Below are 24,472 nucleotides of genomic sequence, written 5' to 3' on the forward strand. Positions count from 1 at the left end.
GGACCAATATTAATAATGTTCTGTCAGCATTTCCATTATAAACTTTATTTTTTATGGAATTATGTCTTAGTCATAAACTTTTTTTAGGTTGAAACTTGTTATTGAAATGATCAGATCAGATATGCTCTTCTTTGAATTGTTTTGTCAGTTTCTAGTTTGAGTAAAGCTGTCCCCCAAAAGAAAAAAGCTAAAGGTATCTGGGGGAAGGAACATGCAGCTCAGATGACCATGAATACGTTTAGCCACCAAACTGTAAGAACATTGAGTCAAGTATGACTTAAAGTTTAAAGCTCACTGCAAAAACTACTTTTAAGACAGCATGAAGGATTTTTTTCAAACTGAATACTTACCTCTAACTCAAGTGAAAGTTGATCAGAATTAAATGACCTGGCTAAATTGACAGACTGTATGAGGCAACTGTCAGATACTGTAGCATGAAGCAGTTTCAATTTCACATGTACAAAGGCTTGTCCAAACAAGGAAACTTGGTGAACTTTTCAGAAGAAAAAACTTAAAATAATAAGAGATACTGCTACTAGGGTGAGGTTTGGCATGCAAAGTTTCAACACTGAGCAAGTTTTATGGCCAAGCTATATGTCCTTAAAAATAGGGCTTTATAAATGGAAGCACTGGCACAACCTTCACTATAGTATTGCAAACAGTAACGCTATTTATATAACCTAGACAAGAATGTCTTTTTAAAAAAGAAAAGCTGGTTTATTTTAATATGTTGGGCTCAAAAATTTTTAACAAAAATAATTGGAACCATTATTTTGCTTAAAAGCTCAAAGGTGAAAAGTCCTAGAAACAGACTTGGGACTGTATAAGAGTTTGGTTTACAAAGTGCAGCCACAGTGTTTTTCTCCCACCATAGGTGAGCTTCCATGAGAGGAGCTCTATCTAGGAGGAGAACACTTGTGGCAAAGACTGACAAGAAGGGTGTTTGTCAAATAGGTGTGGGGCCACCTAAGAGTGTGACATTTCTTAGTCAATCCCCATGTTTCCAAAAAAGTGTTCCCTGTATAAAGTTTACCACTCCAACTTTTAAAAGCAGCATATCTCTATTCAAGCGTTTTTTTCTTTTTTTTCTCCTTTTTTTAAAACTTGTTCTGTTTTAAGGCAAAGCAACATAAGTATTTTTGTCGTTGTTATTGATTTATTTGTTTTTATAGTCTGGAAAGATAAAAAGGCCACCACAAATCTTTCCATCTCTGAAAATTCCAGCAGGCTAGCTTTAGCCCTAATATATGAAAAACAGAAAATGGAGTGGGGAGGAAAAACAACCCATCAAAAAATGACAGGCTTTATTGAGTGCCAGGTGTTGTCTCTTTGTTCAAAAAAAAAAAAAAAATTAAAAAAAAAAAAAAAACACCAAAAAAATAAAAACAAAAACAATCCAGCAAAAATAACTCTCATATCCCAAGAAGAAATTTGTTTTAGTGGCCTTGGTCTCAGCATGGTCCTGCCAATTTCAAGCCCCGACCATACACGTATTCTCTAAATGGAATCAGTGGCTACAAAGCGGCCAGCGTATCGTTAGTCACAATACAACAGTAAGGTTGTGAACATACCTGAGCAATGTTCAAGGTCTAGAGCATTGGAGGATGGGCAGGACAAGACAGGACAGAACAAAAATAAAGGAAGAAAAAAAGAAAAGACAAAACAGTGACTATGAGGCCAGCCTCAAGGAACCCAGAGTCAGCACAAACCCTCCCACATGTTAAACCACTAAAAACAAACAAACACCAAACAAAAATCAGCAATGAGGCCACGCTGAAGATACCAGGGGTTACAAAAATAGACACCCAAACATACAAACAAAAAAAAGTCAAAAATTATGGTTAAGTCATGTGTAGGTTTCTCTGGCAAAAGGTATTCTTGAAACTGGCCTTATAGAAAAAAAAGCAATGCAAAATAAACCAACTTTTAAAATACTTCCTTTTTAATTTAAATATTTTTAAAGCAATATATAAATGATAGGAACAATACAGTGTTTATAAACCAAATATTAAAAAAAAAAAATCACCCAATAGTTCTTAACTGTTTTGCTCAGTTAGCTATAGCAAAGAAAGGAGAAAGGAAGAGTGCAGATTCTATGCAGAATTCACTAGGTTTCCAGCACAATACAGTACCTGCTTATTTAAACCTAGCATATTGCAGACCATATCCCTGGAATAAGGCTGCTCCAATACATATCTCAACAAAGCAGTCTGTGGTTCAAACAGATCCTTTAAAGAAAATAAAGAAAATTATTGCTTCAAGATCAAGATAAATGTTAATTCAAATTATTTGAAACTGGGATTAAAAAATCCTCTAAAGGCACCTGTTACCTTCACATAGTAGGCAGTATCTAGTGGGGGGAAAAAAAACCATAGGATTTTAGTGCTCAGTTAAATTTGCTCAAACCCCTCATTTAATAAGTGATGAAAATGAGGTGAAGGAGCTTGCCCAAGGTGACACAGAGGGTACCAGTGAAGACGAAGCCAGAGACCTTCCAACCCCCCCATCTCCAGTGTGCTTTCCACTCTACTCTCCTGAAAATACAAAAGATTAAAGTTTTTTTTTTTAACTGTAGAGCCTCATGATGTCAACTTACACAAATTTTGTCCTATGTAATACTGTTTCTTAGACATAAAGAAGCATCATTAACAGGGTCTTTGCTTCCTTTCTGTTATACCTTGACCGTAAATTTTCTAGAAGAGTTTCTAGGCATCTAAGTGTACAATTTCTAGCAAGCAAATTAAGTTTATAATAAATGATACTATAAAGCTGTATTGAAAACCAAAATCTCAGAGTTTACAGCCCTTTTCCAAATGACAGCCTGAAAAGTTATTGAATATGTCCAACAAAAGCACTATTACGTTATAAGCAATTATAAGTCGATAGATCCCCTTTCCCTAGTAAGATTCTCATAAAGAGCTTTTTGGCTCTTGAATATATAAACTTTAAGAGAAGCAGATGAAATCGTCATATGCCTCTTTATATTTGTTAATTTAGTTTGTCCAGATTTTAAATATACTCATTTTAAAATATTAGTATCTAAATACTTACTAAAACATATTTAGAAAGAATTTATTCTAGTTCATTCTAACTCTTATAGGCATTCTAGACAGCTTTTGAATCATCTGAAGTATCCCAGGGCACATCGTTTCACTTCCATCTATGCTGTTGAAGACACACCATGTTGATGTAGTCAATGAAAAGTTTATTTCAAGTACCATTTGCATAATATTAGCTTTTTTTTTTTAATTGCGTCTTATGTCGTAGGGAAAAAAAATTAGGATTTTAGTGCTTACAGTTAATCTGCTCATTCCCCTTAATTACTAAGTAATAAAAGTGACATGAACGGTCTTGCACAAGGTCATACAAAGGTTAACAGTGAAGATGAATCTGGAACCGAGATCTTCCAATTCCCCGTATCTCCAGTGCACTTTCCATAGATATGTACACGCATATACACTAGCAGACACACATATACACATGCACATATGCACATATATGTATATAAAATCACTTAATGTACTGACTTTTGAAATTATAAAAGACAGTACAATTGCAATTGTGAGGTAAAAGCCTTAGGAATAATTAATAACTGTGGTAAATTTCTTTACTGTAAAAACATACACACACAATAAAACACCTGATTTCTATCAGGCTATACCAAAACCCCACTGCCGCTGAGTTGCTTCAGACTCATCGCAACCCTGTAGGGCAGAGCAGAACTGCCCCATACGGTTTCCAAGGCAGAAATCTTTATGCGAGCAGAGTGCCATGTCTGTCTTCTGCACAGTGAGCTGGTGGGTTCGAACTGCCAACCTTTCCATTAGCAGCCAAGTGCTTAACAACTGCACCACCAGTCTCTCTTATTTCATCCCAGTACCAGAACGTCGGCACTAGTATTAAAGTATTCCTTCGGGACATTTTAAAGCAGAGCAACCAAAGTACATGCTGTATGTAGAAATTTTTATAGGTAGAGTTGACTTACTGGGCAGTTGCAACAAGAGAAACTAGGTCAAAAAAAGTTTCAGTCAAATCAGCAAGACTATTACAACAATTTAGAAGTGGTATCCCTTAAAGGGCATATCAGAATTTCAGTGATCTGAAAAAGCAAGCCCTCCTCCCTTCAGAATGAACTGAGAAATGATGTCAGCTACAGTCACACTGAAGTCTTAAGCATCACTGTAAGAAAAGAAAAGAATTTTCTGCTCAGAATTCTAATCAAAGAGGAATGGAGGTAGTTTCCAATCACTCTCATACAGTGTAAACATAAACACTTATTTCCAAATTTAGAGAGGACAGGTGACAAGGGTTAAGAGCATAGATTCTGGAGTTAAAATCCTGGCTCCACCACTTCCTAAATGTGGGACCTCAGTCAAGTTACTACACTACTCTGTGTCTCAGTTCCATCATTTATGTAACAGAGATAATAGACCGTAGTTAAGAATTATTGTAAAATAAAGAGCTTGGAATGGTACCGGGCACATAGTTAGTGCACAATAAGTTAGCTGTTTTCATTATCGTTGCTAACACGGCAAATGCAAATTCCATTCAGTTTCCGACCTTTTTTATATCCTAAAGTTTTGCTGAGTAGCACCCTGAAAGTCCAGAACTGTCACATCAGTTTCACTATCTCACCATTCTCAATTTGGGATGCGTTACCTAATCATTCTGTACATTTTTGCCAAAAAAAAAAAAAAAAAAATTACATGAAAAGTATCTATCATTCTCCATTCCCTGCTCACCAGCCCACTCCCAAGAGAATATCATGAAGCTATCAATTTTCTTTATAGGTTTATGTTTATACCACATTTAATTTTACTGATATTTCAAGATTTTTCCTTTGAGAATTTTCTACTCCACTTTTTAATCCCCTCCCCCACTTTTTTTTTTAATCTACTCTTTCTTCAAATTTTAAGTATACCATATATACATTTTCAGTTCTTGCATGTAAAAAAGGAAGCACAAAAACAAGGAATTAATTTAAAAATTCAGTTTTCTATCTCCGAGTGCTTTGCCAGAGGTGAACTAGCTACTGGGGCGTAAACACCTGCCATATCACAAACTACTGGGTATACCTGAATACTGGAATAACATGATAAACTGTAAACTACCATTCATTAAATATTAAATATTTACAGCCAATTATTATAATCGATGTCAATAAGTTGTATACTATAAAAAGCTGACTTGGTAAAAGTTGTGCGATAGATATATTTACAACGACAAAAAAAAAAAAGGAATAGCTGCTGAGACTGCTTACATACAAATAAAAACCTCACGGTATTTAGTTCTTTGGTTTGGAGATTTAGGGTCATGGTTTCATGGGACAACCCAGTTAAATGACCTAATAACATGTTTAGTGCCTCTGTTCTACCTCTTAGTTCCTTGCAAACTGCCTGGGCTCTTAAAAGCTTGCAAGTGGCCATCCAAGGCATGGCAAATAGTCTCTTTGCCTGGTACAACAGAGGAAGGAGAGTCAATACGAGGAGGATATGGAATGTGTGGCTAACTGCCTCCACGAACAACTGCCTCCTTTGCCATAAGACCAGAACTGGATGGTGCCTGGCTACCATTACTGAACATTTTGACCAAAGTTTCCATAGAAAAATCCTGATCAAAAAGGAGAAAATACAGAAGAGAATTTCAAATTCTCATGGACTCCAGACTTTCTGGAGATTTGGGACTGGGTGAACCCCTGGAACTACTCCCCTGAGATAATCTTTAAAATTTAAACCAAAAATATCCCCTTAAGTCTTCTTAAAACAATAGTTTAGTGTAACTAGTGTAAAATGTCTGCGTGCCTTGAGCATTACGCTCTTTTAAGAACTATCTATCTGGGACCAAAGTGACGACAGTAACTTAAAAGATTAGACAGGAACCTTAGTGGGCAGTCAGTCTACATTAATGGAAGAGAACAACTCTGAAAAGGAGGGTGAGAATGGTTGTACAACTCAAAAAATGTAATCAATGTCAATGAATTGTACATGTGGAAATGGCTGGATCGGTGTATGTTTTGCTGTGTATATTTTCAACAATAATAACAAAATAAATAAAAAAAAAATTGGTTAAGGACTTAAAAAAAAAATTTACTTCCTTAGACTATGAAGATAAAATTTGGCATCACACATTTTATAATTCAGAGTGAATACTGTCAGATGAACTAAATTGTTGTTGTTATTAGCAATATACCTTATCATATGGCAAAAGGCCTTTCAAAGGAAAACGAAGAGTTGCAGGGTCCAATTTCCATGAGTTACAAATGGCGCCTGAGTTATTTACAACTGGCAGAAGACTGCAGCGACCTGTATGCATTAAAAAAAAATAAAAATTTTTAAATAAATATGAACACAGTGAACACATCATGCCTGTTTCAGCATGGATAGTCTTTGAATATTTGTAGAGTGAATGATGAGGTAGACACAAGACGGAAGACTGGGAGTTTTCTTTGATTATTTTTAGTTCAGATGGTTAGGGACCAATTTACATAGGCCTTTCAAACTCAAAAATGTTTCCATTTTGTCCAAGTATCTAGGGCAGGGGTCAGTAAACTGTAATCTGTGGGCAAAATCCAGCCAACCACCTGTTTTTGTAAAGTTTTATTGGAACACAACTGTTTTTGCACTAAACAGCTGAGCTGAGTAGTTACAAAAGACTGTATACCCACAAAGCCGAAAATATTTACAATATGGCCCTTTACAGAAAAAGTATGCAGACCCCTGGTCTAGGGTCAAGATGATTAACTACAGGCAGGATCCCCCTAGATGCCTTAGATGTAGCCTATGAGGATCAGCTCACATATCCAATTGCCTAACAAATATTACTACTTGGGATGTCTCATAAGCCAAAAAAAAAAAAAAAAACAAAAACCTCATTGCTGTCGAGTCTATTCCGACTCATAGCGATCCTATAAGAGAGAGTAGAACTGCCCCCTAGGGTTTCCAAGGAGTGCACGGTGGATTCACACTGCTGACCTTTTGGTTAGTAGCTGTAGCTCTTAACCACTACGCCACCAGAGTTTCCTGGACATCCCATAAGCATCTCAAATTCAACATGTCTCAAATTGAACTCATCATCTTTCTTCTTAAACCTGCTTCACTTCCACAATCCATTAAATGACATCATATCTACACAGTTACAAAAGCTAGAAGCCTGAGAATTCTGTCTAGCTTATTTTTGTATTTCCAGTATCTAGAACAGCACCTGGTTCATAAGGCACTCAACATCTGATCAATGAATAAATAATGGTCTATATTTTCAGACAGTTCTGAGGCCACCATGACTTTTAGAAATAATTCATGAGTACGTGTGGGCATTGTAAAAACTGCCAAATTACATGCTTATTTTTCCAAGAAAATTTAGAGAATCTAATAAACCATGACAAAATGGAAAACAAAATAAATGAAAAAAAGAACAAAGGTGTCAATTAAAATGGGCTGAAGGAGCCTGGTACTCTCATGCACCATGGCCACAAAGAGACAGGTTTGTTGAGACTTCGATTAACTAGAGATTCCATGGTTGTTTACCAACTGCATTAAATGGTCTTCCTAATGACCAGGAACAGCACTTTCTAGAATGCTTCTACTTGAAGCCCAGACACAATCCAGACAGCTAATTTTCCCTCCCTATACTCACCACACAAGGTACCTAAAAACAAGGGAAAAGGCTATTATTAAGCTCCTAGAAAGTTACTAAAATGACAAGCCACCAAGACTTTAAGAGACCATCCTTCATCTTTAATAGATCGCTGCTGTGCAATCCCATTATTTTTGTGTGTGGCCTTTCTAGCCATGGTCTTGTAACTCCCACCTAGATGACTGTGTGATGGGGTAATTGTGGCCTACAAAGGCGATTGGTCAGTTTTGCCTTCAAAGAGCCAATTCCAGCGCAGAGAGGAAGAGCCTGCCACCACCAAGGAATGAGAAACCAGAAGGAAAGACCCTGCAGCAGAGACCTGGCAGCAGAAGACAGCACGGTGGGCTAACCTGGCCAAGGGGCAGAGAAAGCTGAGTGCCTTTGTGCAGAGTCTGAGGGCCAGGGAGAGGTATGCCTGCAAGCATGGTTGGGAAAAGGCTGTCCTGATGGAAGAACTGTATCCTTGAGTATTGTGAGCCTGAATTATAATCTGTTACTTCTCTAATAAGCCCCATACTTGTCAGTATGGTCTGTGAGTTCTGTGTGGCCACTGCAATGAATTATCGATCCCAGCAGAGAAGCAGAGTGCTCTGGGAGGGACAGCTGGTGTCAGAGTTGTTAAAGATGGCCAAGAGAGGAGGCATGTCTGACCTTCGCCTCATAGGAATCAGCCTTGGGCTGTTGATCTTGGTTTTCTCCTTTGTGGGGCTGCAGGAGGTCGGACACCAATAGCAAGCCATTTCTACAACCGTTAAAAATCAGGTACCATTTAGTATATTTTAAATTATAATCCTACCACAAATGGAGTTTATTCTTGCTGTGGGCCTGAAGGTATCCACAAAGTCTGATACCAGGTTTCCAAGTAACTAAAAAAAAGACAAGCAAATAAATATAAAAATAAACTCAAGATTTCTAGGAACACAATAACCATTTACATAAAATTAGATAATACATGTAAAGATTTTAGTACAGTACCTAACACTTGATAACTATTCAAAGATTTGTTCCCTTTTGCTTTTTTTCAAACAATTTCTTACCAGTTCAGCCATCCCTGAATTAAACCAAGCTATGCCATCATATCCTTAGCTATTTGATGAAGCTATGTGTATTTTATTACATGCTATATAAACTGTTTCAGTGGGACAGCAGAGGAATTAAAGAAATACATCATAATGATTAAAAAATATATATTTAAGGAAAATAGTGACCATGACTTAAAAATCACACAAAAATAAATTACTCTAACTATTTTTGATTAAATTTCAATTAAAAATTTTAGAAAATACAAAATTTACCCAATGTGGAAGCTTTCCTTCAGGATATAGTTTCCTAATCTCAGTGACTGCAAAATAAGCTGGTAACAAACAGGCATTTCTTTCCAAGATATATGCTATAACCTATGAAAAAATAAAAGGGCAACATTATCATTCTTGACTGGTCCTGTATATGGAGCCCTGTAGTGCAGTGGTTAAGAGTTCAGTTCCGCTGGTAATCAAAAGTTCGGCAGTTCAAATCCACCAGCCACTTCTTGGAAACTCCATGGGGCAGTTCTACTCTGTCTTATAGTGTTGCTATGATTCGGGACTAACTCGATGGCAACGAGTTTTGGTTTTTTTTTTTTCATCTTGTATATAAGTCCTTTAAATACAACAACAGCTACAACCAAAGGGCTACTAAAAAGTACAGACATTATTTCACGGATGCACTGATCTTAAAATATGGCATAAGGCAATTCATTCATATGTAAAGAACCTCTAAAAATTAATATTAATAAACAGTGGAATGGATTACTGATGGTTAGTAAAGAGCCTTGAAATACATGTTAAAAATTGGTAGACCTGTGAGGAGAGTAACAGCCCAGAGTAACTATTCTTGCAGCATGAGCTACAAAGCATGAAGATCTTTCATGTGGTCCATTGGCTGCTGTCTTGTAATGGTTTAAAATATTTCAATACCTATACTGCTGTTTTCATATTTAAAAACTATAATCAGTTTAAAATTCCCTACAAAAGTGACTTTTGTAGAAATAAACAGACCATTCCATAAACTACCCGAAATTTAAACACAGAACTAAACAAAACTAGAGTTTTTTAAAGATCAATGAATATCAGACATGTTTAAATTACCTCTCTTGCTGCCAGAAGCTGCTGTACAACAGCTGAGCTCACCGTATTAGGAATCGTCAAGATTTTCTCCAAAATCACCTTTAAGAGATCTCGAACACCCTGATGTAAGAAGAAAGACATAGATTAAAACTAAGTAACATCCCTGTGCTGGTTTTAACATCAAGATATGCCCTAATACTGAAAATATGATTTATCTGTTCTGCTGTTGTTAGCTGCAGTCAAGTCGGCTCCCAATCATGTCAGCCCCTTGCACAACGGGATGAAACACTTCTCGATCCTATGCTTTCCCTGTGTTCTGTTGCAGACAAGGCTGTTGTGATCTATAGGATTTACACTGGCTGATTTTAGGAAGTAGATTGCTAGGCCCTTTTTCTACTCTGTCTTAGTCTGGAAGCTCTGCTGAAACCTGCTCAGCATCACAGCAACATGCAGTCCACCAACAATAGGTGGGCAGTGGCTGCACATGAGGTGTACTGGCCAGGAATTAACCCTGGGTGTCCCACATGGAAGGCGAGAATTCTACCACTGAACCAACAATGCTTTTTGGTTAGCAGATGTAGTTCTTAACCCATTACACCACCAGGGTTTCCATTTACTTCCTAGTTGTGCATAATCAAAAGGTTTTTGGGTTATGCACTTAGGCAAAAAAGTTACCTTCAAGATCGCCCCTTTAATTTTTTCTGAATCAGAGTTAATACTTAAGTCTGTAACATTAACCCATGCAAAGAGCCACGTTCCAAAACAGAATTCTAAAGAATGTTACATAATATGGATGAACAAAGTCATTTAAAAGTGAAAAGTAAGCTTTCTACACTCTTTGTTACTTTTCTAATGTTACAAGGATCAAAAAAAGCTTAACTTCTGCTTAAGGACAGGAATATATTTGAACAAGACTTAAAAATGCTCTGAAAACATGCATAATCATAAAAAAACAAAAAACTTTCTGGCAGATGATCCTTTCTGTTCACGCCCTTTGGCATGTTTTAATTTTATCCCCCCCTTCGCAAGATTATCCAACAAAGCTATTCAGTTAGTGGAGTACCTACTACCAGTTGCATTACATCAGAGCAGAATCTGACATATACAGACAAAATTTCATTCAATATGAATTTAATGACTATAAACTGCAACCAGTTTTATAAAAAAGACAGACAAAACATACATGGAAGAAATGAGGAAGAATCATAAATAACCATACAAGTAAATGAGAAGGTAAAGATTGCATAGTAAACTGCTAAGAAATTAAAGTATGATAAAGAAAAAACAATTAGAAAACGCTTCTTAGGATTAATTTTGTGTTAAATCATGATTCAAATCAATAATTGTCTATTAGTGCATTATCTGTTAAGTCGTTTCAGATTACAGAGAATGCAGAAGACATAAAGCACAGAGGCTCTGCAGCACTGAGCTGCTAAGCTGTTTCATAAGACACTAGAGAACACACGTTGTTTTTGTTGGAGAGCAGAGTGCAAAAGACACTTGTTAAGGCTGGCCCAATCCAAGGAAGATCAAGGTAGGTGTGAGGCAGGACTTAGTTCCCTTCATCAGTTGACGCCTACATCCCTTCTCAGTTTCCACGTACCCCTGCCCTGTGCTCTTTCATGTGTCATATAGAAGGGATCCCACCATCATAACACCCGTGGCATGAAGGAACACAGATTCTGCTTTGTGCTTCCCCTATTCATCATAAAAATACATTAGCTACCTGCATTTTTACGAAAGAGGGAAGGGAAGAGAAGTTGTGGGAACCTCTTTTAAGTCCCCTTAAGAAATATAAAACAAAAACACAAGTTTTCAAATTGCTTCCACTTCATTTCTCTTACCTGAAAATACGATATATACACTGAAATATTAATCATGTCTGAAAGAGATCACTTTTTATAATTAGAAAAAAATACCTTGTAATCCACTCCCCCAATTATTTTCCGAACCAGTTTAAATGTTAACGCCCAAAGCTGTGTTCTTTCCCATTCAAGAGTATCAGAGTTTATCAGGGATTCACACACCATCCTAGAAAAAAGGAATACCCAATCCAATTATGAAGAGAATTTTAATACTCTGGGTGCTATATTCGTCATAGCAAGTATTTTTCATGAAAGTACATTATTACTCAAAGATAATTTTAAAACTGTATGCATAGCATTTTATATTATCTACATGAAAGATTAAACACAAAGTAGAGCTATGTAATATTCATTATATTTTTACTAGAAGGAAGCCTACCAAAGGCTACTGGTTAAATGTTTACCAAGTACGTCAGTTTGTGGCAGACTGTATATTTCTAAAACAGTGACACAAAGATTTTTCATCCCACATGCTCTTCTGAAATGTGACATTGGCACTACTCCCACAGGGGGTGGGGGTGGGGTGTCAATGTTCTTTCCTTTTAAATCTGGGCAGGCCTAAGACTGGTAAAATAACACTCTAGGACTTCCAGGGCAAAGTAATAAAAGGTGATACAGCTTCTGCCTAGCCTTCTTCTGAATACCTGCTCTTGGAATCCACCGTGCTATGAGGAAGTCCAGGCCAGCTGGAGTCCCAGATGACAACCAGGCATCACCAGATGTATAAGTGGGGACGCCTTTATCACAACTCCAGCCACAGCCACCATTTGCTTGCAATCAATAAGACATCCTGACAAAAAACTGCCTACTAAGCCCAGTCAACCACCGTAACCATCAAAGATAATAATAAAGTGACTGTTATTGTTTAAAGCCAGGAAGAGTTGGGGTAATTCATTATGCAGCTGAAATAACTGGAACAAGCTCATCAAAATGAGTGATCTCAGCCCCTCAGCTGAAAGGCTGAGCCTACCTGGTTTTCAGCTTATAAGTACACAATTCTAAGAATATTGCACCCTAGGAACTACAACCTAAACTATTATGAAGAAATAACTGATGAGCCTAACTTCCTTCCTCATTTCTTTATCCTTTTATAACTGCCACCTCAATCAATTTGAAACATTCATATAAAGGAAAACTCTTTGGGTTGCTCGGATCCACCATTAAACATACCTGGGTGGAAGAAGACCAGTCTCAACTGCCATTGCTAAGCAGTCATAAAGAAAAGAAATTCTTTTAGGACTATGTTGGCCATGAACAAATTTAACAATCCACTGGATGCACTGTTCATGAGACTCCTGGAAAATTAGAAAATGATTATATTTGGGATTTACTGTGATACTTGGATTTAACAAATGGCTAATACTATACCTGAGAGCACATAAAGACTATAAATTAAATGTTCCATCAAAAGCATCAGTGGGTGAAAATAAAAGGCAAAACAAAAAATTCAGACTTGGTATTTCAGTTATACAATTATACAGATCAAAACTGCACCATTTTTATTACATAGGACCTTGAGACTCCTTACAAGGAGTAAGATTTTATTAACATACTCAAAGCCAATAGAAAACTATAACACATATTGTATAAACAAGAAGGAAGAAAATGCAGTGAAAAACTTTTTCAAAAGTTCCTTAATTTTTTTTAATATGCTCCTTTCTTGGATAGTACTGGAATTTGTTGGACTATGTGAATGACATAACACACCCTGTGAAAAGTATATAGGAAGCTAAAGTAAAGTGCTCTAGAATAGGGAAGGCTGCCTTCCAAAAGTCAAAATTGGTAAAAACGCATACAACGGATGAGAGTACTTACCTGCAGGTAATACTTTTGGAAGGAGCCACTTGGAAATTAAATCAAGCTTTGAATGTGAGAGCAAACTGGAACTTAACTAGTAGTACCAATAAAATCTGCATGAACTGAAAGTGGTGGCCTTATGGGGAGAAAGAATTCAACTGAATGATGGGAGCAAGCAGGAAATGACTCAAATCACAAAGATCCATATTGTAGGAGGAAGGAAACTCAAAAGCATCTCAAGCTTTCTGAGCTAGTCAACACTGATTGTAAATTTGGTTTTCTATAAAGCAGCAGTCTTAATGGCAGGTATAAATATTCCCGTCACTGGGGAAAAATATCCATCAGAGGTTGGTACAACAGCCTCATGAGGACTTACAGTGAATCTGATTCCTAAGAGCCCAATCAGTTACGAATCCAATGACATATCAAATGTTTAGACTTGCAAAGCTTTAAATCTACTCCAAAATATTACCTGCCCGTATCAACACTTGTTTCCTGGGATGCTCCCAGGAGGAGCCTGTAGATCCTGCTCTGTGCACTGCCACTGTCCCTCAGATGTACCTGTACTACTGCATGCTAACACTGATTTCAAAATATTTACCTACTTCTCGGCTCCTCCTTTAGAAGGCAAATTTCTTGAAAACAACAGCCATACTTTAACTCACAGAATGTTCTTGTGTGTATGTTTTATATATATATATTTTTACATAATTTGTGTGTGTGCGTGCGAGTGCTTTAGGTGAAAGTTTACAGAGCAAATTAGTTTCTTATTCAACAATTTATACACAAATTGATGTGACATTGGTTGCAAGCCCTGTGATGCGTCAACACCCTCCCCTTCTCCACTCCGGGTTCCCCGTTTCCATTCATCCTGTTTTTCTATCTCTTCCTACATTCTTGTCTTTGCTTTTGGGCAAGTGTTGCCCATTTGGTCTCAATTACATGACTGAGCTAAGAAGCATATTCCTCATACGTGTTCTTTGTTTTCTAGACCTGTGTAACCTTTGGCTGAAGGGTGAACTTTGGGCGTGACTTCGGTTCTGAGTTAAAAGGGTGTCTGGGGGCAATAGTCTCAGGGTTCCTCCAGCCTCTGTCAGACCCGTAAGTCTGGTCTTTTTTTTGTGAATTTGATTTTTGTTCTACATTTTTTTCCCGCACTGCCTAGAACCCTCTATTGTGATCCCTGTCAGAGAGATCAGAGGTGGTAGCCTGGCACCATCTAGTTGTGCTGGACTTAGTCTGGTGGAGGCTGTGGTAGTTGGATATATCAGTCCTTTAGACTAATCTTTACCTTGTATCTTTGGTTTTCTTCATTCTCCCCTGCTCCAGATGGGGTGGAACCAGCGGAGTATCTTAGACGGCTGCTCACAAGTTTTCACAATCCTAGATGCTACTCACCAAAGCAGGATGTAGAACATTTTCTTTATAAACTATATAACGCCGGTTGAGCCAGATATCCCCCAAGACTGTGGTCCCCAGCTCGTGGCCCCACAGTTCAGTCCCTCAAGGAGTTTGCATTTGTCTGTGAAGCTTCTGTGACCTTGTCTTGATCAAGTTGTGCTGTACATTGTCCAAATAGTTTTAATAACTGCTGAAGGCAGTTATTATTAACTGCACTTCAGGGCTTCAAAATGGTTCATTCTGGTTTAAACCCCTTCTGTGAATTTGTTATTTCCACTCCAGATATACTGAATAAGAACTTACGTTCTTAACAAGATTCCCAGTGATTCTTACATATGATACATTTTAAGAATTACTGCTCTACTAGTGGTTCTCAGAATTTGTCTCTACTGAATTGCTGGGCTGAGGGCTCTCGTGCATTGCTAAACTTGTTGCTGTCAAGTCCACTCCAACTCATACTGACCCTATAGGATAGAGTAGAACTGCCCCATAGGGTTTCCAAGGCTGTAATCTTCACAGAAGCAGAGTGCCACATCTTTCTACCTCAGAGTGGCTGGTAAGTTCGAACTGCCAGGCCTTCTAGTTAGCAGCCGAGCACTTAACCACTGCATCATCAGGGCTCCTCAGACATTGTTAACCAGGTAGAAACTGGTATTTGGCAATTTCCATAAAAATTATAAACAGACATAACCTTTAAGCCAGCAATACCACTTCCAGAAATTTATCCTATGTCCTGTGCATACTATCATTCATTCTAGCATTGTTTAAAGTGGAAAAAGAAAGAAGCAACCTAAATGTCAGTCTGTAGGAGACCAGTTAAATAAAGGTGCAGACATACAATGGAATATTAAGCCTTGGCAAAAAGAGAATTTACTGTCATTATTAAAAGTTATTTGTTAATAACAATGAATATTATTAAATATCTATTAATAATAAACATTAATTTATCATTAAAGGGGGAAGCCAAGCTGGTAATTAGCAGTGTGCACAGTATATGACCACCCTATAAAATGATTCTATATTCATAAATTATTAAACTGGGGACAATGACTGCAGACAGGAAAAAGAACAGGGGATCAATCTAAAAGAGATGCGAAGAAACTATTCTTTGGATCTACTCCTTTGTATTTTGAACCACATGCTTGTATTATCTATAAGAAGACAATTAAAACAAACAAAAAGTTAATGTACGGCCACTGCGTGATCTATGTCTGAGTGGCATGTTTTACCAGCAGCAGCTCAACTGCAAACAGTTCTCATCTCCCTACCTGTAATGCACTACTCCAACATGACCTCTTTAAGTATCAAACATTTTGTCTTTTTCATGGATACATTTTCTGGTGATTGTTAACTAAGTTTTACTGCTCTTCTGCCCATTTTTTATTATACTATGCATGTATCCCTATTATAATTTCTTTGTATCTATATTGTGGTATCTTTGTATCTTTACTATAGGATTATTGTATCTTCATGATAGTCTTTGTTTCAATACTGTGCCAGTTCCTCTTATCCATAAATGAGTGAAAGTTATATTCTTTACAATGCCTAACACAGCTGTTTGCAAGTCACCAAATAAATCAGAATAGGATGAAAACGTCTTACATAATCTAACATAGGAACTTTTTAAAAAGCATCATAAAGACATCCCACACTGTGCTATCATCATGACTTCTCAATACAGATTTCCACTGGGAAGTACACAAATTAAAACAAATGGAAACCAAAAGAGACAAATAAGAGAAAAAATATAACGATTTGATCTCTCCTTTTCCAGAAAAAAACTTAACAATACCATCAAAGTAAATGTAAAAAATAAAACGGGGGAGGGAACCCCCAAATCATCAGCTGAATATATTAAAAATGCAGTGCTCACCTGAGAAAGACCAGCCCAAAACTGTCTGAAGGCCCCCAAACAGCTTATAAGTTTTGTTTTTTCATCTTCAGGGGTATCCATAAACATGCTAAACAAACAAAAAACCCAAAATTATATTATTTGCCACTAGCTTTAAAAAGTCAATCCATCATAACTAGAACAGTCGATTTTACAGAACCCAAGAAAAACCTGTCTTACAAAGACACCCTCACGTAAAAACATAAAAATCTGCCATGCATTATACTCACCCAGGGAACGCCTCTTCTATAATTTCCGTTTTCTGTAAAACAATTAAAAAAAAAAAAGACACACGTAAACAAATAAAAAACGGAGGGGGGTGGTACCCCTAACGACACAGTACAAGCATCTCAATGGGCAACGTGCAGAAACTACCGGCACCCGCCGCCTGTCACCAGAGAGCTGGGGATTTCAAAGGCGACCCTGAGCGTGACACCAGCCTGAGAACCACCAACGCCTGCACACTCACACCGCGTCGCAACGAGGACGGAGGAGGCGGCTGCCCAGGCCGACCTAATTGATCCGCTGCCCCCGCCTCTCCCGCTGCATCGCCCGGGACCCCGACTAGTTCCACTCACCACCACCTCCTCAAAAATGCTCTGCAGTTGTGTCTCCATCTGCACCATCGCCCCACCTTCCTGTGGGTCCCAGCGCGGCCGGGGTCTGGCCCGAGCCTCGGGAACGGAGGGCCAAAGGGGCGGAGACGCCCGGAAAAAACCGCGGCTCTCACCCGCGTCACTTTCCTCTCCAAGCACCGAGCCGGAAACGTCTTCTCCAGGGCCCCGCACACAACTGGAGGCTGCACGGAAGCCCGGAGAGGTGGGTACGCGCCGATTACAGAACCCCCCCCAAACCAGGAGGCCCGCCAGATAGTTCCGCTTGTGCAGAAGGGCTGCTCGCGAGCGCGCCCTCAAGCGGATACTCAAGCCCAAGACACCCAGAAGCGTTGTCGGCTGCAGGCCGCCACCCTCTGGCTGGAATAGGAGTTGCTTCCTAAAACTCTTAGACTGGGGAGAAGGTATAGAGCCTAGGGGCTGCAGCCTGCAGAAAACAACTTCTGCCACGGCCTGGACCAACCAGCTTTCTGTGAGCACCTGGCCTTCTGGTGCAGCCTAGAGCCCTGAGGTGAAACAACACTTCTCTTCACAGGTACCATGACTTTTTAAGTATGGTGACCGAGGTGGCCTAGCAGAGTGCCAGACAAAAAGGACATATGAATGCATCACTACTGAATTTTAATTCGAACCATCAAAGAATAAAATCTACCTTTTTAGGTATAGTCATCTAATAATAAAAATATTTACCATTTTTTAAGTACTAATAACACTATACCAGAAAGAATTGGTTGACTTTAAACGATATCGGGAGGTAGCATATAATCAGGAACCTATGGTATGAAGGAAGAGATCCAAGTTGCACTGAAGGCATTGGTGAAAAACAAGCCTCCAGGAATGGACAGAATACCAACTGAGATGTTTCAACAAATGGATGGAGAACTGGAAGTGCTCACTTGTCTAAGCCAAGAAATTTGGAAGACCGCTACCTGGCCAACTTACTGGGAGAGATCCATATTTATGCCGATTTCAAAGAAAGATGATCCAACAGAATGCAGAAATTATCAAACAACAGCGTTAATTTCACCCGTAAAAAACCCATTGCTGTCGAGTTGATTCTGAGTCATAGCAACCCTATAGTACAGATTAGAGCTGCCCCAGAGACTTTCCAAGGAGCACCTGGTGGATTCGAAATGCCAACCTTTTGGTTAGCAGCCAAACTCAACTACTACACCACCAGGGTTTCCATTTATCATACAAGTAAAATTTTGCTGAAGAGCATTCAAAAGTGGCTGAAGCAGCACATCCACAGGAAACTGCCAGGGAATTCAAGACAGATTCAGAAGAGGACATGGAACTAAGGATATCATTGCTGACGTCAGGCAGATCATGACTGAAAGTAGAGAATATCAGAAAGATATTTACTTGTGTTTTATTGACTATGCAAAGGCATTCGACTGTATGGATTGTAACAAATTATGGAGAACATTGCAAAGAATGGGAGCTCCAGAGCACTTAATTGTGCTCATGTAGAACCTGTACATACACCCAGAGGCAGTAGTTTGAACAAAACAAGGGGATACCGAATGGTTTAAAAGTCAGGAAAGGTGAGTGTCAGAGTTATATCTTTTCTCCATACTTAGTCGACCTGTAAACTGAGCAAATAATCTGAGAACCTGGACTATATGAAGAAGAAAGGGGCATCAGAATTGGAGGAAGACTCATTAACAATCTGCATTACACAGATGACACAACCGTGTTTGCTGAAAGTAAAGAGGACTTAAAGCCCTTACTGATGAAGATCAAAGACCACAGCGTTTAGTATGGATTACACCTCAACATAAAGAAAACTGAAATTCTGACAATAGGACTGTCATGGATTAAATTGTGTCCCCCCAAAATATGTGCCAACTTGGTTAGGCCATGATTCCCAGTATTGTGTGGTTGTCTTCCATTTTGTGATTGTAATTTTATGTTAAAGAGGGTTAGGGTGGGATTGCAACACCCTTACCCAAGTCACATCCCTGATCCAATGTAAAGGGAGTTTCCCTGGGGTGTGGCCTGCACCACCTTTTATTTCTCAAGAGACAAAAAGGAAAGGGAAGCGAGCAGGGGCGGGGGACCTCACATCACCAAGAAAGCAGTGCCGGGAGCAGAGCACATCCTTTGGACCTGGGGTCCCTGCTCGGAGAAGGTCCTTGTCTGGGGCAAGATTGATGAGAAGGCCAACGGAGAGACAAAGCCGTCGCCTGGAGCTGAAGCCCTGAATTTGGACTTTTAGCCTACTTTACTGTGAAGAAATAAATTTCTTTTTGTAAAAGCCATCCACTTGTGGTATATCTCTTATAACAGTACTAGATAACTAAGACAAGGACTAATAAGCAACATCATGATAAATGGAGAACATATTCAAGTTGCCAAGGATTTCATTTTACTTGGATCCACAATCAACACCTATGGAAGCATCAGTCAAGAAATCACACGATACATTGCATTGGGCAAACCTGGGCAAAAGACCTCTTTAAAGCGTTAAAAAGCAAAGATGTCACCTTGAAGACTAAAGTCCACCTGACCCAAGCCATGGTGTTTTTAATTGCCTCATATGCATGCAAAAGTTGGACAATACATAAGGAAGACCAAAGAAGAATTGACACCTCTGAATTATGGTGTTGGCAAAGAAAATTGAATATATCATGGGCTGCCAAAAGAATGAACAAATCTGTCTTAGAAGAAGTACAGCCAGAATGCTCCTTAAAAGCCAGGATGGCGAGATTATGTCTCACATACTGTCTTAGTTATATAATGCTGCTATAACAGAAATACCACAAGTGGATGGCTTTAACAAAGAGAAATTTATTCTCTCACAGTCTATGAGGCTAGTAGACCAAATTCAGGGTGCTACCTCCAGAGGAAGGCTTTCTGTCTCTGTCAGCTCTGGAGGAAGGTCCTTGTCATCAGTCTTCTCCTGGTCCAGGAGCTTCTTTGCACAGGAACCACTGGTCCAAAGAATGCACTCTGCCTCCGATGCTGCGTTCTTGGTGATACAAGGTTCCCCTCTCTGCTCACTTCCCTCTCCTTTTATTTCTTGTAAGATAAAAGGTGGTGCAGTCCACATCCCAGGGAATCTCAACTTACATTGCATCAGGGATGTGACCTGAGCAAGGGTGTTATATCCTACCCTAATCCTCCTTAACATAATCTAATCTTGCCTCATTAACCACAGGCAGAGATTAGGATCTGCAACACATAGGAAAGTCACATCAGATGACAAAATGATGGACAATCACACAATACTGGGAATCATGGCCTAGCCAAATTGATACACATATTTTTGGGGGACACAATTCAATCCATGGCACATACTTTGGACATGTTATCAGGAGGGATCAGTCCCTGAAGGACAGCATGCTTAGTAAAGTAGAGGGTAAGCAAAGAAGAGGAAGATCCTCGATGAGATGGATTGACAGTGGCTGCCAACAATGGGCTCAAGCATAAGAACCATTGTGAGAATGGTGTAGGACTGGGCTAAAAACTGCTAAGTCACTGTGATTCTACATTTCAAATTGTCTTTCTTAGTAATCTTTGGCACAGGTTTCAGTAAGGGCAGTCAGGAGGATCCTCACTGGTCTAACAAATCTTACTATTCACTAAATGTTAATAGAAAAAGATAAGAGTGGAAAGTGTTTTTGTGCTCTGTTTTATGAGGTTATTTGAAAAGTTCTCTACAAGATGTTTTCCAAGATTGTCCTCAGTGTTGTCTTTATACCTCAGGGCCCAATTGATTGTGGACCCTCATGAATCCAGCTCCAGTTGGGTCATATTCTTATGCGTAAAGACAGGGAATAATGGCATAGATATAGATATAGATATAGATATAGATATAGATATAGATATAGATATAGATATAGATATAGATATAGATATAGATATAGATATAGATATAGATATAGATATAGATATAGATATAGATATAGATATAGATATAGATATAGATATAGATATAGATATAGATATAGATATAGATATAGATATAGATATAGATATAGATATAGATATAGATAGATATAGATGGATGTATTTTATTGTCCTTTAAGTGAAAGTTTACAGTTCAGGTTAGTTTCTCAAGCAAAAATTTATACACGCATTGTTATATGACCCTAGTTGCTCTCCGTATAATGTGACAGCACACTCCTCCCTTCAACCTCGGATTTCCTGTGTCCATTCAACCAGCTCCCATCCCCTTCTGCCTTCTCATCTCCCCTCTGGACAGTAGCTGCCCATTTAGTCTCATGTAATACTTGAGCTAAGAAGCACTCTCTTCACGAGCATCATTTTATGTCTTATAATAGTCAGGTCTAATCTTTGTCTGAAGAGTTGGTTTCAGGAATGGTTTCAGTTTGGGGCTAACAGTCTGGGGGCCGTGTCTTCTGGGGTCCCTCCAGACTCAGTCAGGCCATTAAGTCTGGTGTTTTTACTAGAATTTGAGTTCTGCACCCTACTTTCCTCCTGCTCCATCAGGGACTCTCTGTTGTGTTCCCTGTCAGGGCAGTCATTGGTGGTAGCCAGGCACCATCTAGTTTTTCTGGTCTCAGGCTGATGGAGTCTCTGGTTTATGTGGTCCTTTCTGTCTCTTGGGCATATATTTTCTTAGTGTCTTTGGTGTTCTTCATTCTCCTTTGCTCCAGGTAGATTGGGACCAATTGATGCATCTTAGATGGCTGCTTCCTAGCTTTTAAGAACCCAGATGCCACTCACCAAAGTGAGATGCAGAACATTTTCTTAATTAACTTATGCCAGTTGACGTAGATGTCCCCTGAAACCATGGTCCCCAGACCCCCACCCCTGCTGCTCTGTCCCTCGAAGTGTTTGGTTGTATTTAGGAAACTTCTTAGCTTTCGGTTTAGTCGAGTTGTGCTGACTTCCCCTGTAATGTGTGTTGTCCTTCCCTTCACCTAAGATAATTCTTGTCTACTATTTTTTTTTTTTATCTAGTTGGTGAATACCCCTCACCCTCCCTCCCCACCCTCGTAACCATTAAAGAATGTTGTCATGGATGGAATTGTGTCTCCCCCAAAATATGTGTCAACTTGGTTAGGCCATGGTTCCCAGTATTGTGTGGTTGTCCTCCATTTTGTGATTGTAAAGTTATGTTGTGAGGATTAGGGTGGGATTGTAACATCACCCTTACTCAGGTCACCTCCCTGATCCAAGGTAAAGGGAGTTTCCCTGGGGTGTGGCCTATACCACCTTTTATTTCTCAAGAGATGAGAAGAAAGAGAAGCAAGCAGAAAGTGGGGGGACCTCATAACACCAAGAAAGCAGCACCAGGAGCAGAGTGCGTCCTTTGGGCACGGGGGTCCCTGTGCCTGAGAAGCTGCTTGACCAGGGGAAGATTGATGACAAGGACCTTCCTCCAGAGCCAGCAGACAGAGAAAGCCTTCCCCTGGAGCTGACGTCCTGAATTTGGACTTGTAACCTACTAGACTGTGAGAAAATAAATTTCTACTTGTGCTATTTCTGTTACGGCAGCACTAGATGACTGAGACAAATGTTTTCTTCTGAGTTTAAACCTTTTTATGAGTTCTTGTAGTAATGATCCTATACAATATTTGTCCTGTTGTGACTGACTAATTTCACTCAGCATAATACCTTCCAGATTCATCCATGTTATGAGATGTCTCCTGGATTCATCATTGCTCTTTATCATTGTGTAGCATTCCATTGTGTGAATATACCATAATTTGTTTATCCATTCATCTGTTGATGGGCACCAAGGTTGTTTCCACCTTTTTACTATTGTAAACAGTGCTGCAGTGAACATGGGTGTGCATATATCTATTCGTGTGACACCACTTATTCTCTAGGATATATTCCAAGGAGTGGAATTGCTGAATTGTATGGAACATCTATTTCTAACTTTTTAAGGAAGCACCAAATCGATTTCCAAAGTTGTTGTACCATTTTATGTTCCCACCAGCAGTGTATAAGTATTCCAGTCTCTCCACAAACTCTCCAACATTTATTATTTTGTGTTTTTTTGATTAATGCCAGCCTTGTTGTGGTGAGATGGTATCACACTGTGGTTTTTATTTGTATTTCTGTAATGGCTAATGATCATGAGCATTTCCTCATGTATCTGTTAGCTGCCTGAATGTCTTCTTTGGTGAAGTGCCTGTTCATATCCTTTGCCCATTTTTTAATTGGGTTATTTGTCTTTTTGTTGTTGAGGTTTTACAATATCTTGTAGATTTTAGAGATTAGGCCCTGTTCAGATTTGTTGCGGTCAAAATTTTTTCCCAGTCCGTAGGTTGTCATTTTACTCTTTTGATGAAGCCTTTTGTTGAGCATAAGTGTTTGATTTTTAGGAGCTCCCAGTTGCCTAGTTTCTCTTCTGGTGTTTATGCATTGTTAGTAATGTTTTATATTCTGTTTATGCCACATATTAGCGCTCCTATCCTTATCCCTATTTTTTCTTCCATGATCTTTATTGTTTTAGATTTTATATACAGGTCTTTGATCCATTTTGAGTTAGTTTTTGTGCGGGGTGTGAGGTATGGAACTTGTTTCATTTTTTTGCAGATGGATATCCAATAATGCCAGCACCATTTGTTAAAGAGACCGTCTTTTCCCCAATTAACAGACTTTGGGCCTTTGTCAAGTATCAGCTGCTCATAAGTAGATGAACCTACGTCTGGATACTCAATTCTGCTCCATGGGTCTATGTATCTGTTGTTATACCAGTACCAGGCTGTTTTGACTACTGTGGTGGTATTTAAAAAAAAAAACCAAACCCAGTGCCGTTGAGTTGATTCCGGCTCATAGCGACCCTATAGGACAGGGTAGAACTGTCCCATAATGTTTCCAAGGAGTGCCTGGCGGATTCAAACTGCTGACCCTTTGGTTAGCAGCCGTAGCACTTAACCACTACGCCACCAGGGTTTCCTGTGGTGGTAGAGGAGGTTCTAAAATCAGGTACTGTGAGGCCTGCCACTTTGTTCTTCTTCTTCGGTAATGTTTTACTTATGCCGGGCCTCTTCCCTTTCCATATAAAGTTGGTGATTTATTTCTCCATCTCATTAAAAAATGTCATTGGAATTTGGATCAGGATTGCACTGTATCTGTAGATTGCTTTGGGTAGAATAGACTTTTTCACAATATTGAGTCTTCCTATCCATGAGCAAGATATGTTTTTCTACTTATACAGGTCTCTTTTGGTTTCTTGCGGTA

At 38.9% G+C, this 24,472-nt stretch overlaps 1 protein-coding gene across 1 annotated transcript in view; it reads right to left on the reverse strand.

Annotated features, from left to right (window-relative positions):
* Positions 1–17,496, reverse strand: part of MED23 (mediator complex subunit 23) — a 56,386-nt gene extending 38,890 nt beyond the window's left edge. The window contains exons 1-10 of the mRNA XM_049900671.1: positions 17,270–17,496; positions 16,922–16,953; positions 16,674–16,761; positions 12,773–12,897; positions 11,657–11,768; positions 9,759–9,857; positions 8,928–9,029; positions 8,429–8,498; positions 6,190–6,302; positions 2,133–2,228 (exon numbers count right to left, since the gene is read on the reverse strand). Of these exons, the coding sequence (XP_049756628.1) occupies positions 2,133–2,228; positions 6,190–6,302; positions 8,429–8,498; positions 8,928–9,029; positions 9,759–9,857; positions 11,657–11,768; positions 12,773–12,897; positions 16,674–16,761; positions 16,922–16,953; positions 17,270–17,317 (885 nt within the window). The 5' untranslated portion in view covers positions 17,318–17,496. The remainder of the gene's footprint in view (positions 1–2,132; positions 2,229–6,189; positions 6,303–8,428; positions 8,499–8,927; positions 9,030–9,758; positions 9,858–11,656; positions 11,769–12,772; positions 12,898–16,673; positions 16,762–16,921; positions 16,954–17,269) is intronic.
* Between the last annotated feature and the right edge of the window lie 6,976 nt (positions 17,497–24,472).

The sequence above is a fragment of the Elephas maximus genome, chromosome 1 (assembly GCF_024166365.1).
Source record: "Elephas maximus indicus isolate mEleMax1 chromosome 1, mEleMax1 primary haplotype, whole genome shotgun sequence".
NCBI classification, from domain to species: domain Eukaryota; kingdom Metazoa; phylum Chordata; class Mammalia; order Proboscidea; family Elephantidae; genus Elephas; species Elephas maximus.